The sequence below is a fragment of the Muntiacus reevesi genome, chromosome 15, assembly GCF_963930625.1.
Source record: "Muntiacus reevesi chromosome 15, mMunRee1.1, whole genome shotgun sequence".
Lineage (NCBI taxonomy): Eukaryota > Metazoa > Chordata > Mammalia > Artiodactyla > Cervidae > Muntiacus > Muntiacus reevesi.
In genome coordinates, this window is record NC_089263.1 from 57,676,914 (window position 1) to 57,693,369 (window position 16,456).

At 34.8% G+C, this 16,456-nt stretch overlaps 1 protein-coding gene across 7 annotated transcripts in view; it reads left to right on the forward strand.

Annotated features, from left to right (window-relative positions):
* Window positions 1–16,197, forward strand: part of PAPOLA (poly(A) polymerase alpha) — a 52,938-nt gene extending 36,741 nt beyond the window's left edge. For 2 of the 7 annotated variants that reach the window (XM_065906304.1, XM_065906306.1), the window contains exons 17-22: window positions 2,350–2,492; window positions 4,789–4,889; window positions 5,095–5,315; window positions 9,083–9,145; window positions 10,987–11,061; window positions 13,031–16,197. In XM_065906304.1, the coding sequence (XP_065762376.1) occupies window positions 2,350–2,492; window positions 4,789–4,889; window positions 5,095–5,315; window positions 9,083–9,145; window positions 10,987–11,061; window positions 13,031–13,126 (699 nt within the window). In that variant the 3' untranslated portion in view covers window positions 13,127–16,197. The remainder of the gene's footprint in view (window positions 1–2,349; window positions 2,493–4,788; window positions 4,890–5,094; window positions 5,316–9,082; window positions 9,146–10,986; window positions 11,062–13,030) is intronic. The other 5 variants (XM_065906305.1, XM_065906307.1, XM_065906308.1 and 2 more) reach the window with 5 other exon arrangements.
* The last annotated feature ends 259 nt before the right edge of the window (window positions 16,198–16,456 follow it).

Genomic DNA, 16,456 nt, shown 5'->3' on the forward strand with positions numbered 1-16,456 from the left:
TTACATGATTTTTTAAAAGAAAGTGATTTTATTTTCTTAAGAATTACACATGTATATTATTTAAAAATTAGAGGTTATTGGGTATAAGATGACTGGCAGTGGTAACCAGATCTAATGTTTTGTAGCATGTTCTTCTGTTGTTGATATTTAATGTTGGATAATTTTTGTTAGCCATGTTTTTCTGATTTGGACTTACTATTAGTGTACTTATTAAAATTTTAGTGCAGAATAACAATTACATTTTTACTTTAAGTGGCTTCCAAAGTGTCTTATTCTTAAAATGAAATATAGCAGTGAAAATACATGAGCTCAAGATACATATCATCATCATTCATAACATAGAGGTACTATTTTTTTAGGTGTAAAATGCATAAAAGTATATTTCATTTTTAAAAATAGCATTACATTAAAGCCTTTATACACACTTATTTGTTACTCACTTCTCATGAATTATTAAATTAATCTAGAAAGTGGCAAAATGTATTTCCTATTATTGAGCTTATTATTTTTGTCATAAAGTTAACATAAAATTTATCATTAAATTATTTTTAAAATAAAAGTTTGTCTTCTGATTGTACCTTGGTGTTATATTGTTAATGAGCTTAAGCAACTGTACTTACATGTGTTTACTGCATACAAAAATATATAAACATTTTATGTGTTTTTAGAAGTGAATGTGCATAATTAGATTATGTTCTTCCATACTTAGCCATTTTAGTGAAATAGAAATATTTATAAAGGAAGTAATTAGGTTTTCCTGAACCTTTAATTCAGATTAAAAACTGAATTAAAACCTTTAATTCAGATTAAAGACTTGTAAAACTCCTGTTGACATGGCAGTGTTACATTTGAAACAACTAGATTGTAATTAAATTAATTTTTTATTCTATTACTTAAGGTAATATCTAGATAAAGTCTTCTAGATTATAAAATGTATCATTAGTGATCAGAAATTTATGTAGTCCAAAAATTGTATCAGATAGAGTTTAACCATAATCTCACTGCCGATTTCACCTGTCTCAACATTTTAGTGTATATCTATACAGACTCTTAGTGCATGTATGTAACCACAGATAATGTCTATTTTTTTAAGAGGTTTTTAATGATACCTACTCTTTTGTGACCTGCTTTTTAGGGGTGCTTTCAATTTTGTGACCATTTATCCAGATTTTATTACAAATACTAAGTGTCTGGTTGGTATTTCTTTGTATAGTGATAGTATGATTAAATCTCATCTTCCCCATTTGGTCAGTATTGATTTATGTACACAAGTGATATCTCTGAGGCATTCACTCAAAGATTAGGTTATCTTGTCATTAGGGAATTGGAGTGGGTGTACATGCGTTGTACACACACACAGGCACGCACATACATATGGGGTATGGGTTTTTATTTTTAATAATGCAAATTACTTCCATTAAAATGTTTCTGTAGGTGAGTGAACACAAACTAAAAGTGTTCTGAAAAAAATAAATCATTTTGATGATATAATAGTGCTGATTGCAGAAACAGAAACTTTAAGTCAATTTAAAATAAACTTTTATCCCATAGCACTATTCATAGTTTTTTAGCTTTTGCTTTTCCTGCAATGAGTAACTGTTTTTGAGTGCTTTAAGAGGCAGGGCTAACATTTGGATTTACGTGTGGTCATTTAAGTTTTTAGGAAATTATTTTTGGTTTTATTTTAACAGGATAATTTATACTATTAAATGTACCATGTTAAAATCATAAGCTGCAGATAGAGCTTTGGCAATCTCTTGCTTTTCAGAGAGGCTAGTACAAATAACTAGGAATAGGCACTGAGTTGTACTACTTGATGATTTTTTAAAAAATTAATACATTTAAGTACCGCGCGCTAACCGATCGCGCCACTGGAGCTTCTAAAAATTAATACATTAAAAAAAAATTAATACATTTTTTTATCTTTGTTGTAGAACAGTTTGAACTTTATAAACAAAAAATTACTTCTAATCCCACTAGCCAGAGATACTCATTGTTGCTATCATCTTTTACTGTTGACGTGTGTGTGTTTATAGTCCTCTGACTTAAGTTACATGTATTTTCATATTAAAGTGCTTTTTACTTTGAGGTATGTCTTACATTCAGTGTGTATGTTTAATATATCATTTTTCTACCCCTGAGGAACTGTACTTAAATCGACCCCAAGAAGTCAGAAAGTATGTGTCCCAAATCTGCCTTTTGTATTTTGGCATGACACATCTGGTTATCATAACCTTACTGATTTGTGCTTTTCAGTAGAAGTCACTTACCTGTTAAGTAAAAGATGTTTGTGTTTCAGAGATCTGGATAACATAAAGGTATAATTAATTAAATACTGATTGATTGCAGCATTCAGCAGAAGGCGTCAAGTTGACACCTCTGAATGACAGCAGCCTCGACTTGTCTATGGACAGTGATAACAGCATGTCTGTGCCTTCACCTACTAGTGCTATGAAGACCAGTCCATTGAACAGTTCTGGCAGCTCTCAGGGGTAAGGAGAAAGGGAAAGGAAGTGGAGTGGCTGTTGGAAGAACCAGTTTCTTAGGTTGAAATACCTACTGCCTGTGGTGAACTGCATGGTGTGCTAAGGGGAACCAGAAAGAGGGACACAACCGCATTTCTGTCCCGGAGATGCTTATCACCTATGTAGCAGAGGGTAAATGTCTGAAAATGCTGGAGATCTTCTAGAGAAGATTTATGTGGGCTTTTTTTAGTGGAAATTTCTTTTGAAGAATTGTCTCTTTAAGAGCATATAGAGCAGCTTCCCTGATAGCTCAGTTGGTAAAGAATCCACCTGCAATGCAGGAGACCCCGGTTCGATTCCTGGGTCAGGAAGATCCGCTGAAGAAGGGATAGGCTACCTATAGCAGTCTTCGTAGGCTTCCCTCCTGGCTCAGCTGGTAAAGAATCCACCTGCAATGCGGGAGACCTGGGTTCGATTCCTGGGTTGGGAAGGTCCCCTGGAGAAGGGAACGGCTGCCCACTCCAGTATTCTGGCCTGGAGAATTCTGTGGGTCTCAGAGTCAGGCACGACTGAGCAACTTTCACAAAGCACCTGAACGTTTTTATCTTGAAGAAAAAACATGGCTGTGGTGGCAAAAATTAGAACAAAAAAGCCATATTTATGTTTAACTTCTGTAAATCTTCATAATGTATCATTGCAGGTTTTTTTTTAATGGTTATACTACTGTATTTTCAAAGGGGGCTGTTTATTATAGATTTTGGGTGCACTGCTGGTATTTTAAATTGTGATGGTTACATTGATCACTTTGTTTAGTGAGTTGATACTTAAACCAGGAACACTTTTCTGAATGCATGTTATATATTATTTTTTTGGAAAGAGCCATTTTAAAATTTGAATTGTTAAGGTATATTGTTAAATAATAGCCAGTGGCAAAGATGCAGGTTGGGGTGAATCTTTGGATTAGCATGAAATAGAAAATGTAAGGTGCAATAGATGATGGAGATTTAGTTTTCTTCTCTTTGGCTTTGAATGTGTGATGTGTTTTTAGGCCAGTCATACATAATCTGAAGTCTTTGGGCATCAACCTGGTCCTTAAATCTTGTAGTTTTAAAGCAATTCTGCATTTGTACAGCATTAACTTCCAGATTCGTATTTTTAATGTTTTTTTGTTTGTTTTTTGAGTGAAGAAGCAAAAATTTTAACAAGAATTTTGGAAGTTGTATAAAAACCTTTGTGTACTTTGAGTCTTTTCACATGCATGTAAAATAGATCTTTGCTCAGCTCTTTATTATGTACTGTCCTTTGCTATTTTATTTCAGGTTTTCTCTTTCATCTGTGGTGGTTCTTTTTTTTCTTCCCTGTTTAATCATTAGATGCTTGTGCCTTTTCAGTGCTCTTTTAGTCTTTTATGCCTTCTCTGTATTCACATTGAGGGTGTGGCGTCACCCACTTCCCTGACCTCATGTCCTCCCATGTACCAGTGAGCTCAGAACTTTTAACAAGCTGACTGCTCTTGCTGCTTGTGCATGTCTTATAAGCATCAAAAATCCAAGTCCTCTAGTTTTGCCCACCTTGACATGGCATTCAGCAGTTGGAGGGTGTAAGTTATAGTGGAAGGAGAGTGAATAACTACAGGAAGTATAGGATTTATTTGAGATAGAAAAGTTAGAGATAGAAGGAGAGGTGATTTGAGTTTCCTGAGACAAGAGGGTGAGTAGGATCCAGAACACTGAGGAGAGGTTGGGTTTTGAGATCATTTGTTGTTTATCTGGGCCACTGGATGGCCTTTTAGGATTTCATGAACCCTTAGGTTTGCATGTCGAGTGTTATTTCTCAGACCATTTTCTTGTTTTACAGCTTTTGATAGTATTTTCTTATACCCCAAATCATTTAATCATTTAGTGAGTTACCCTAAATCAAACAAGACCAGATCTTTTTTTTAGCTCTTCTAATATAATAGTCATTGACTGTATGTGCCAGTTTAATTGATGTTAAATGAAATCAGGCATTGTTTCCCATTAGCTGTATTTCAAGTGCAGAGTAGCTACCTGTGTATAGTGGTTACCATGCTGGTTAGCATAGATATAGATCATAGTTGCAAAAATGCTGTGGAGCAGCACTGCTTTAAAATGTTTCTATGCTTTTGATTGTTGATTCTATTTTGTCAAAGTTAGTTACTGATGTATACATATATATGAGAAATAAAACTAAAGAAACAATCACTTGCTTTAGAAAATAACTTCACATATTAGGTTTTGTTACTGAGTTTTATTTATCTCTATTTTCTTTTTTTCACTTTTTAATTTTTGCTCCCCATTTCTAGCAGAAACAGTCCTGCTCCAGCTGTAACAGCAGCATCTGTGACCAACATACAGGCTACTGAAGTTTCTGTGCCACAAGTAAATTCCAGTGAAAGCTCAGGGGGTAAGGAGATCGCCAGATGCAGAGATACTTACATTGTATTCGGTTTTAGCCTTCATTTTGAAAAATGGCTTTGTTTGTTAAATCGTTTGAATTTAGTTTTTTATTACTTTTTTTTTTTTTTATTTCCCTGTAGACTTAAAATAAAAAACTTGTAACTTGGTGTTCTGTGATTTAGCTTTTATGTATTTATATACTTACTACTTAGGTACATCGAGTGAAAGCATTCCTCAAACTGCCACACAACCAGCCATTTCATCACCACCAAAGCCTACGGTCTCCAGAGTTGTTTCCTCAACACGTCTGGTAAACCCGCCACCGAGACCTTCAGGAAATGCAGCAGCGAAGATACCTAATCCTATAGCAGGAGTCAAGAGGACATCCTCACCTCATAAAGAAGAGAGCCCCAAGAAAACCAAAACAGAAGAGGTATCTATATATTAGTCAGTCTTGAGAATAAGCGCCTTGTCTGTTTTAAAATCCAGTGGAAGAAACCCTTGTGAGCCCAAATTTAGAAGCAGCAAGGAGGAAAGCTTTCAGATTGTTCTTGATGGTGCTTCAGTGCCCTAGTTTGCTCTTTACCCTTTCCCACTCTTTTTAGCAACTAACTCTTTCATAAAGCTGTGTTTCTTGTTAAAATTTCTGTATCATGTCTAGGCTATAACACACTTTAGAATGGGTTTACGTGTCATCTTAACGTATTGTTCTCTCATAACTGTATCTTTCGCATGTACCAATTCTTCAGTAGCCCTTTGGACCGTTTTCTGCTTCTGTATTCCAGCTGGAGTTTTGGAGCTTATCCACTGTACTTGGTATCAAAGGGTCACTGAGAGGTTCTCAGGGAATTCTTACTGAATGCCTGGCCATAAGTTGCCACATCAGATTTAGTTTTGGTACCTTGAATGATTGTGATTATAACCTCCAGCCCTTCAGGAAATTTTGTAGTAGTACTTCCACTTTTCATAGTGGCTGGTTTACCTCATCAAAGTCTCAGATAGTTTTAGGAAAACTGTTAAAAGTGTACATTGATTTTGGTGTTTATCTTAAAATAGAAGTAGCCTTGTAACACACTTTCATTGTTCCCTGGAATCACTCTTCCTTTGTTTTTCTGTTAATGAATCATTCACCATTGTCCCAGAGGTGACATCCCAAGACATCAATTTTGTTAAGATTTTTGGCTGATAGCTTATTATTTAGGAACTTCCTCGTTACATGAAAGTTTCTTTAGAATGGTGGCAAGAAAGGAGGGCTCTTATGTAGTGATTTGATTTTTAATGGTAAAAGATTATTGTCTCTAAAAGTGTTATTCCAAGCTTAATCTGAATCCTTTTGGTTTAGATTTTTTGGAAACAGTCACTGTTAACTAAATATGAATAATTTAATGAATTTTGTCACTCTGACAGTGCTAAATGAGAATGAAAAATGGGTATAGTATGTCATGTTTTGTACCGTGTATTCTGAAACACATCTGTCTCTGTAATTGTCTCAAGGCAAGTTGATTTTCAACCTCAGTTTTTCAGATTTTGTTGTTTTGATTTTGCTTTTTAAAATACAGATTTTAGGGCTTCCTCCAAATATACTGAATCAGACTCTCCAGGAATTAGACCTGCTAATGTTTTTATTAAAGACTCCAGTTCTACATGATACTGTTGGGGCAGCAACCTAAGAATGTAGTTTTGATGTAATACCACTTTCTGTCTGTTGATGCTTGTTTTGAGTTGTGAGAGCATTTCACAATTCATGTTTCTTTTTGCCTGTAAGGTATATGTAAGCATAACTCTAGATACCTACCATTCTGTTGCTTCATGTTAATCGCCTAATTCCTTGCCCTGTGAGAGTTTCAAAATATGTATCAACACAATCCTTAAAATCTCATTTGTGCTTACCTTGGTGGAAAACACTCTTGTTTCATGTCTAGCTTAGAGAGGCAGTAGGAATATGGAATTTTTTAGCTTCATACAGAAAAATTTAAATATACACAAGAGATCATTTAATTTTTTTTTTTTTTCTTTACTCCATGGACTTTAGCCCACCAGGCTCCTCAGTCCATGGGGTTTTCCAGGCGAGAATACTGGAGTGGGTTGCCATTTGCTTCTCCACAGTTAATTTTTAAAATTCAAACGTATACAAGAGGACCCATCGTGCAGTTTCAGGCGTGGAGAATCCAGCAGTCCCTGTACCCTAATTCTTTTTGCTCCGTTTCCCCTGTACTTGGATAAATGCAAAATTCAGACTTCAGTCATATTATTTCATGAGTATTTTTAAAATCATGTATCTAAAAGGTGATAATTACAGGGAAGAAAGTATAAGGGAAAAAAGCCCACCTAAAAAAAGGAGCAATCAGGTATCTAGTGAGTACTCAAATGCCCATGATTGTGGCATTGATTTTTTTTAGTAGTTTTTATTTATTCAACTCTGTAAGATCCTTGATTGATTTTTCTTAAGTGTCTTTAAAAATACAGGTTCATCGCTGCCCTCTCCCCCTTATAATTTTTTGTTCTATGTGTTTTCTCACAGTTTGCATCTTACTCAGGACAACTTTGTGGAGTTGACTAACAGAAGTAGAATTTTAAGATATGGAATGGATCTTAGAATTTTAGGTTTTCTCATAGACTAATCTCCTTTCCCAGAAGAGGAACTTGAGGTTCAATAACTTTCCCATTTCTAAAACCGATGAAAGTCAGAGTCAGGATTAGAACTCAGGCCTACACGTCATGGTGCTAAAGGTTAAAAAGTCTGTTACAAACGTTTTGATTTTGAAGGTCTCCTACTAGGTGTTTCATTACTTGTTAATGAGCACTTAGTATTAGAAGTTTGAGTAAGCCAGAAAGAAGCACTGGCCTGCTCAGTAGTATACTAACACGTGTACAGATATTTTAGGTATTGTCAGGCAGTTTAGTTTTGCTTTTTGCTTGATTTTTATCATATACTAAATCTTTTTGATAAAAATGTAAAATCAATATAGAAAAAGTTTGCCTTATCACCTGAATTCTATGGCTAAATGCTGCTCTATATGTGTGTATTTATGTGTGTATATATGTATATATATATAATTTTTAAGTTATGGAAAATTTCAAACATATACGAAATTGTAATGAACAAGTTATGTTTGCATCACTTAAGCTTTAACAGTTAACAACTCAGGGCCAGTCTTGTTTCATCTACAAATCTACTCTCTTTGCCATTGTTATGAAGCAAATCCCAAGCATGTCATTTCAATCATAAATATTTGTGTGTGATTTTATATATATATTGGTAAATATACTGATAACGTGTGTGTATATGTATGTATACACCTATCATTATATTTACTGATAGTAATAATAATTCTGTAGTGTCACAGAGCCAGTCAGTATTGAAATTTGCCCAGTTTTGACTTAAGTTACTATTTTTTAAGTTTGTATGTTTTCAGGTTACAAATAAAAGTCCTTAAGGGAATTGGTCGATACTGATGTTAAATCTTTTCTACTCTGTAAGTTAGCTGTGTTTTTTACGTCTTGTTTTAAAGCCACATTTACAAATAAATTTTAGTTCTGCCCAGTAAAGACAGTAGAGAAGTTAGTGTCAAAATGTTTTTCTTAAGAAAGTGATGTTTATTCCAAGCCACTCACTACAGGAATGAGAAAGTACAGCAATTTTTGGTTTCCCATTTCTCCTCTTTACCAAAAATAACTTGCTTGTTTTAAATAGAATTATAATAAATTGAGGAGGAAAAAAAAGACCTGAGGAGAACATTTTTCAGGCCTCCTCCAGGATGTTAAACACTAAGCAAAGGGGATTGTGTGGTTAAATTAAGTTTGGGAAAGTTAAAGAGACAGTCTTTCTAGAGCTTCTCAGAACCTTTTATGTGCTAATATATATGAATCTCCTAAAAAGGAGGTGATAGTATTCCAAGTTCCTGTGTTTGATCAATGAGCTCTTTTTTTCTCTTCCTTACAAAAAAAGTATTTTATGAAGTTCATAGTTTGGGGAATATACTTCTGTCGATGACTGATTAACAATGACAGTGTTCCTCATGTTCTTTTTAAAGCCAAATTTGTTAACATGAAAAATTTAAGCAAACCAGTTATCTGTTTTAAGGACATACTTGATCTTACAGATTAATTATTTTATACTGTAAAATTTTTTATAAATCATTGGCAAAAAACAATCTAAATTTTCATTTTAGAGAATAAAGCTTTTTTTCTTAAAAACAGGATGAAACAAGTGAAGATGCTAACTCTCTTGCTTTGAGTGGACATGATAAAACAGAAACAAAGGTATACTAACTTAGCCTCAGAATTCATGCACAGTTAAGAGTATAGAGGATGTGATGGAAGTGTCTTCAGAATGCTGTTCTGTGTTTTGTTCTGTAGGCTTTAGGTTTTCAGTATTGTTTCTGGAGATGCGTTTGTTCCTGTTTAATAACTCATTTACAGTATCGAAATTGAATTCCTCTAGTGTATGAAGTCCTCCTAGATGTGGGGTTATCTGATGGTGGACACTGAATGGAATAGAATAGTGAAATGTTCCTGCCTGTAATGGAACTTATATTTAAGTAGAGAAGATAAGTGGTAGATGTGGTTGATTACATTAAAAGAAAGTGAAAGCAGTTGATGGTGATGAGAGGCAAGACTGCAGAAATAATAAAGACATCACAGAAGGGTTTAGTATTTGGAGTGAGCCTTGAAGGATTCACAGGGTTTGGGGTAGTATAAGATGAGAAGGTCATCTCACTCTTGAGGTGAGAGTGTGGTATATTTAGAGAGCCAGTTTTTGGCACACGGCTCTAGAACCTGGTGTGAAGGGGGCTTTCATCAAGGTAGATGGGATGGGAAAGATTGGTGTAGCCAAGTATTAGATTTTAAATATTATTTTTTTTAGAAATTGAAGTGTACTGAAAGCTTTTAACTTTTTTCTCCTTGTAGAAAAATTGCAGATCTTCCTCCTTTCTCCCAAATATCCAGATCGATATGTTAGCAAATATTATTTTGGTGTCTATAGGTTTTGTTTGTACCTACACATACCAGTGCCTTCTGCTTTAAATCTTTACTCTGTAAAGCAAGAAAAATAGTTATGCCATTGCATCATCTGCAGATATTACTTATAGCTGCATTGGATGCTTTTTTAAGGCTGTTAAACCCTATTTTATTCACCTAGTTGCCTATTGTTAGCAATTATTTCTGTTAAAAAAGGGAAATTGCCCTTTCCTACAGTGTTGACTGTAGCTAAATACCTACCATCCATTTATGTTTATTTTATTAGAATAAATTAATGAAAGAGGAATTACTGGGACAAATAGGTGTTTTTAAAAGTTAATATGTATTGCTAAGGTATGCTTCAGAGAGACTGCACTCCTCCATTTCTACTACAGTGTTTACCATTTTCAGTGTCATAGGAGAAATTTGGTATTTTTTAGTTTATTGTATATTATAGAAATTCACATTTTTGTATGTTTATTTTCACTTGCGTGTGCATATCTCTCTTATTTTTTGTGCACTGCTTTGAAAAAGGCTAGGGCAGTGGAATGACACAGTTCATCCTGTATTTTCTGATGATTTTCAGAGTAGAATCAGTGCATTGGTTATTGAGAAGGGGAAGAGAAACCAAAAGGAAGAAGGAATGTTTTAGAGACATTTTCTTCTTTTAATTAAAGGCCTTAGAACAGTTTTTGTGCTTCTGGGTAATTTCATTTAATAATACTGAATTGATTTTATTTTTTTTCACATAGCTAAAGCTGAGCTTGGGTTTATATTCTGTTAATTATCGTCTGGGCAACATTTCATAATATGCATATATGTGTCTTTAATTAGTGCTTGTTTAAAATATCCAAGTTGAAGTTGGTTGGAAAGTCATGAGATATTTTGAGCATGCCTTATAAAGTTTAAGTAGGCAAATAGAATTTCATGTGTATCTGAAATGGTTAAATAACCTATAAGGTTTGTTTTTTTCTTTTGATGATTAACCATTTGATGTGATAGATAGTTTTGTAATGTAGTCACATCTTTCTCTTGATCCCTCCTGTCTTCCAATTTGTCTTTTTTATTAACCACCAAACCCAGTTATGTTCTTTTATCATTTTTTTAAGTCTCTTTCCTCCCCCGTCCTCTTTGTCTCACAGGAACAACTTGATACAGAGACAAGTACAACTCAATCAGAAACCATTCAGACAGCGACTTCTCTGTTGGCCTCTCAGGTACTAAGTGCAAAAAGCAAGGGGAACTTTATAAATGTGTTAAGATTAGTGTCGTATAATGAATTAAAGTGAGCACATCAGAAGTTTATTGAAATTATCTTTTTGAAAGTAAGTGCTCACCTACAAATATATTTCTAGTATTCAGAGATAGAGCGCTGGTTGTGATGAAACCATTCTTTTGCACAGTCAGGATGCTAACTCATCCCCTTTTTATATTATTTGACATTGCAGATCATTTAAATCCTCACTGCACAATATGCAGTCTTTACCTGGAGGTTTTAAGTCAGAGAGTGAACTTTAAAGTAGAACTAAAAATCCTTCATGGATTGCTTGAAAAATGTTTTATTTTCAAAATCTGTTTCTGCTTCACTTTCCACCTCTGCTTTTCAGTTATTTATAGTGTAATCCATAGTTCTTTAAAGCTGTTTTTGCATTTGTCCTAGAAATTCTACTGTAACAGTCCCTTGCGTACAGTAGACACTTGGACTCTCTTCATTGATTTGTGAGCGTTTGTTTTGTTTGTGAAATAATTGTTTTCGTCTCGAATCCTTTCAAATTGAATATACTCCAAAGTAAATACTTCCTTTAAGTGGACATTAAACTGGTTAACCTCCACAAAACCCCTGCCCAGTGATGCTGCGGGATTGATGAGACAGTGACTCTGTGCTGCTTTGTGGCTCAGAGTTATTTTAATGTGATGATTTTAAGATGAGCTTTTGCTGGCTGTTAACCTTCATAGTTCCTCTTGATATAAATGCTATGATTACTTTCTGAAATGTTTTATTTTCATAACCTTTAGCTAATAAAAATTTTGGGAGGTGGGGTGGAGTAATTCCAGCAACATTAGGAAGTGTTGTAGTCGATACTGATACACAGACAAACTTATTTATCAAAATTCAGTTCTGTGATTGTGACTGCATGCCTTTCGGTTAGCCACTTTAATCTCTAGGGAACTATCTTCATAGTTTGTTTTGTTGACTTCATCCCTCTAGTGATTCGTACCCTCGGGTGTTTGCCTTTTAGATATTTTTATAAGGAATTAGAATTTTCTTTCTAATGAAAAGATCCCTAGAACCATTGAGAGAAAAATCACCAAGTTATATATATATAATATAAAAAGTTATGCTGATTTAAAAAAAATTTTTTTACTCTTTATTTGGTGATATAAGGGAGGTATTAATATTGTGACTGTGTCTAACAATGAATCTTTGAGATAAACTTGAAATATTTACAGATGAAATGATAGGATCTCTGGGATTTGCTTCAGAATAATCTGGGAGTAAAGGTGGGAGGACAGTGGATTGGCTTTGATGAAGTTGGTAATGAATACATGGCCATTCTTTATATAAGGCTCTACTTCTGTGTATGTTTGGAATTTTCCATAATAAAACAATTAAAAATGCCATCTTGGTTTTTTTTTGTTGTTGTTAAAGAAGGCTTTGTGAGTAATTGTTTTTAACATAATAAAACTGCCCTAAACTTTGAATAAATCAAATGGTTGCTCAGTTGTGTAGATTTAAGTTTTAATTGACAGAGTCAGAAAATAATACATTCGCTGTTCACTGCTGCTGCTGCTCCTGTGTGTCAGGGGAACCTTAAGTGTTCTCCGCATGGGGGCGCGCCAGTGCCGGTTAGCACTGAGACTGTCCGTGCTCTAACTCAGCCTAGCTCAGTAAGCCTGTGATAGAGGACTGTGTTTACTACAGCTGTTTTTGAACTTACTTAGTTTTCGTATATTGCTTAAAATGTTACCAAAATACTGTTCCTTACTTCAAAATTTCTACAAGTGTTAAAACAATTCTGTAGTAATGGTCATTTTTTTTTGTGCTCCATTTTAGAGTGTTTTTAAGATTTTAATTCTTATGAGAAGGTCCTCTCCATTTCTTAGGAAGTAAAGCAATGAAAAATCAATCTCATTGATAAGTTACAGTACTTTGAACAATGTTGTGTTCTTTGCTTTTATTCTCAGAAAACATCCAGTACAGACCTTTCTGATATCCCTGCTCTCCCTGCAAACCCTATTCCTGTTATCAAGAATTCAATAAAACTGAGATTGAATCGGTAAAAACAACCTCAGGGGTCCAGAAACAATGTCTGCCAACTCAACCTGTTGTCTTCAAATGCTAAAAAAGGAATGGAGGGTGCAAGACTAGACATGACTGAAAGTGGATTGAGGGTTTTTTGTGACCTCCCTTACTGGGCTAATCAGCACTTGATCGGAAGTCCAGGTTAGTATGTGAAGCCAGGAGTACTATTATTATTGTGTTAGCAACAGTTGCATTAACTATTTCAAAAAATTACTGCCTTTAAAAAAAAAAACCTCAAGCTATATTTGTATTCATAATTGACATCTGGACTGGGTTTATGTTTGCTGCATTGTTTGGAAAATTTGCAATACAAACTGGCATAAGAATTCTTTATTCTGATGATGCACTTTTATGTATTTTTTTTATTATTATTAGAGAGTAGAAATAATTTTAGATTTTCAGCTTGATGGATTTTCATTTTTTCCTGAAGAATTTCCTTTACCATTAGTCTTCAAATTGGATGCCGTTGCGCAGTGGTGTACTGTTATGCTTCAGAGAAAGGATAAGAGTACATCTAGGTCAGTCCCTCTGAGGTAGCTGTAACCTTTAAAATGAAATGTCAACACTAGGGTATATATTTGACATTGAAAGCATAATTAGGAAATACTTCGTTTTGATGGGGTCATGATTAAGAAATGATATTGGTTTTTATTTATAGAAATGTTTAGAGTGCATACAAATCAGCGATCAGCCAGCAAATATTTTTCTTTGAGCTTGTTAAAGCTCCATATTCTTTTGCCTTCAATCTGTTGTCTTTGAAACCAAGCTTTTTGCTCCCTCCCCTCTTCTTTCCTCCCCCTACCCCTTTTGCTTGTATGCGTAAGGTAGGAATTCTTTCATAAAAAAAAACCAAAATGCCAGTATTTTCTAAAGCCATGATGTGAAACCAGTGACTCTGTGGCTGTATGGCACAGAACACTAAATTTTGGTCCCATGGCTGAAACTTTAGGGTGACTAAAAATAACGCCTGTGAAACATGATATCTATCTTGGATGGCCGTTTGATCTCTAAATATGAGGAATTTTGTACACTCCACAGAACTCCTGTCTATAGTAAAGTTGATTTTCAATATTAAATGTGGGCAAAAAGGCATTTTCTCCAAGAATTTTAAACTAATTTTTATTTTTAAATGGTTGACCAAAACTTGTCAGTAAATTTTACATGTGGAAACATTTAAAAATCATTTCTTGCAAGCACTTGACATCTAGTCAGTTCTTTACTCCTTTTTCTGTTTTATCCTCTCAGTAAATAATTCCTCATAATTAAGCAGCAGAGCATTCATCTTTACAAATATATGAGGGAAGCCAGATGTTGATAAACTTATTCTTTCTTAATCTGGACAAAGCAAACCTAACATTTTTCTGGTGAGCATGTTTTATGAATCCTCCATTGTGCTCCATTCTATCACATGTGCATTTTTCATGTTAAACTGCAATTACTTAACCTCTTCCCTGTTCCCTCTAAATTAATTTTCCAAAGTTGGAGTGTAGTCTTCCCCCTTAGGCTATGCATTAATTGCGGCTTTCTTTTCGCCATACTTTGTAGCGTCTAGCACAGTGTTCTCCTTCCCACACCTTGGCTCTGCGCAGCCGCCTTGCCGCCCCAGCGCCCGCGCGGACGAGACGGTCAGGCCAGCAGGTGAAGGCTGCAGGGCGGCTGTGTGCTTCGTGTAGCTGAGAGTTAGATCGAAACCGCCAGGCACAGACTTAGTCTTGTCATTTTGTTTACACATTGGGGAAAAAGAATTCAGTTTATTAAACGTTTCATGTACCTGCACCCAAGTTTTGCCAAGCTGGGAACTTGGACCTTTTCTGTGTAGTGACTTTTTAATTCTAGTTTTCATAACCTGGAGATCAGACTGTTGCTTTCGCATGATGTACGTAGTGTCTCATGACTGGAGTTTGCTTTGTTTTATAGTATCTGTACTCCTTGTATTTTTCAAGAGCTATTTTGTAAACAGATGATGTATTTCTCCATTGAAAACACAATAAAAAAAAAAAACAGCACAATCCCACAGTTGGCTGATTTCTTTTGACTGACTTTTTTAATTTTTTCAGTGATACCATTATTACTACTCGTAAGTTATAGTATAGCTCTAAGTGAAGATTTGCTGAAGAATTTACTTTGGTTACTTTTAGGAAAGCTCTATATCTGATTAGTTTATGCCATTAGTAGCAGCCTAATAATAATTGATACCTCACATAATCAGGTATTTGTTTTTCCTATAATTGGTCATTGGGGAGGAAAACATGGATACAGTACTTGATAATTAATTTTCAGCTGACCCATCCTCCAAAATACTTGTTCCGTTTGTATAGACACTGTCTCTTTTCTTTGTATTTATTCCATGTAGACAGCAGTGTACCTACCGCTGCTGTGCTTCCTTTCAAAGCTGGTGGTTTTCAAAGCAGTTGGTTCTTTATCTCTAATGTCAGCAGGTGGCACTGTTGTTTTTCAGTGACTTTAGGATCCTGGGTTTCTCATTTTATTAAATGCAGATCAGATTCTACTTTTCTTAAATCTTTAAATGGTCAACAAGGCATACATAACTTACGGGTTAGGAATGAACTCTCTGTGCATGTGGTGGTCAGCTTTTGGGTATGGTTAGCTTAGATGCTTTGAGTGGAGGGATTGACGTCCTTATGTTAAATTATTTCAAGGGATGTGCAGTTGTGCATATTTTCGTTCATGAAACTCCAGATTCTAATACCTTTACTGTATGTAAAAATAATATCTGATTGCAGTGTGGAATAACCTTTTATTAAGGAACATTTAACTTTTGGGACTATTCAACAAGGGACTATTTAACAAGAGAAACTTTTTAAAAACTACCCTTGACTCCGTTGATAACACCTACAGAATAGAGCTTACCATCCCTACTTTGATGAGACACCCAACATGGGACTGGATGTCGCGACTTTGTGAGTTTTGTCACCCGTATAGCCTTTTGACATTTCATGCATCTTGCTGAATTAGTAAAGTGATAAATGAAAATGTATTTTGTGGTTCTGGGTATATTCTGGAATAAAGTTTGTATTTTTCTAATTAATACCTCTGTTTTTTTTTCTCCACACAGAAAAATGTTTTAGAGCTCTGCATAGTATTAATTCTGGCTGCATTCAAGGTGGCAATAAATGATCAGCAGCTCCAAGTAGTAATTGATATATGAAAGGATAAATCATTAATATACAGAAACTTGTAGACCAAGCCCTGGAAATATTAACCATTAGTGCACTTCAGTGCACTTAAGCAAAAAGATAAACTGTTTATCATCTAAAAAGGCATTGAACAGTCCTTTGGATATACTT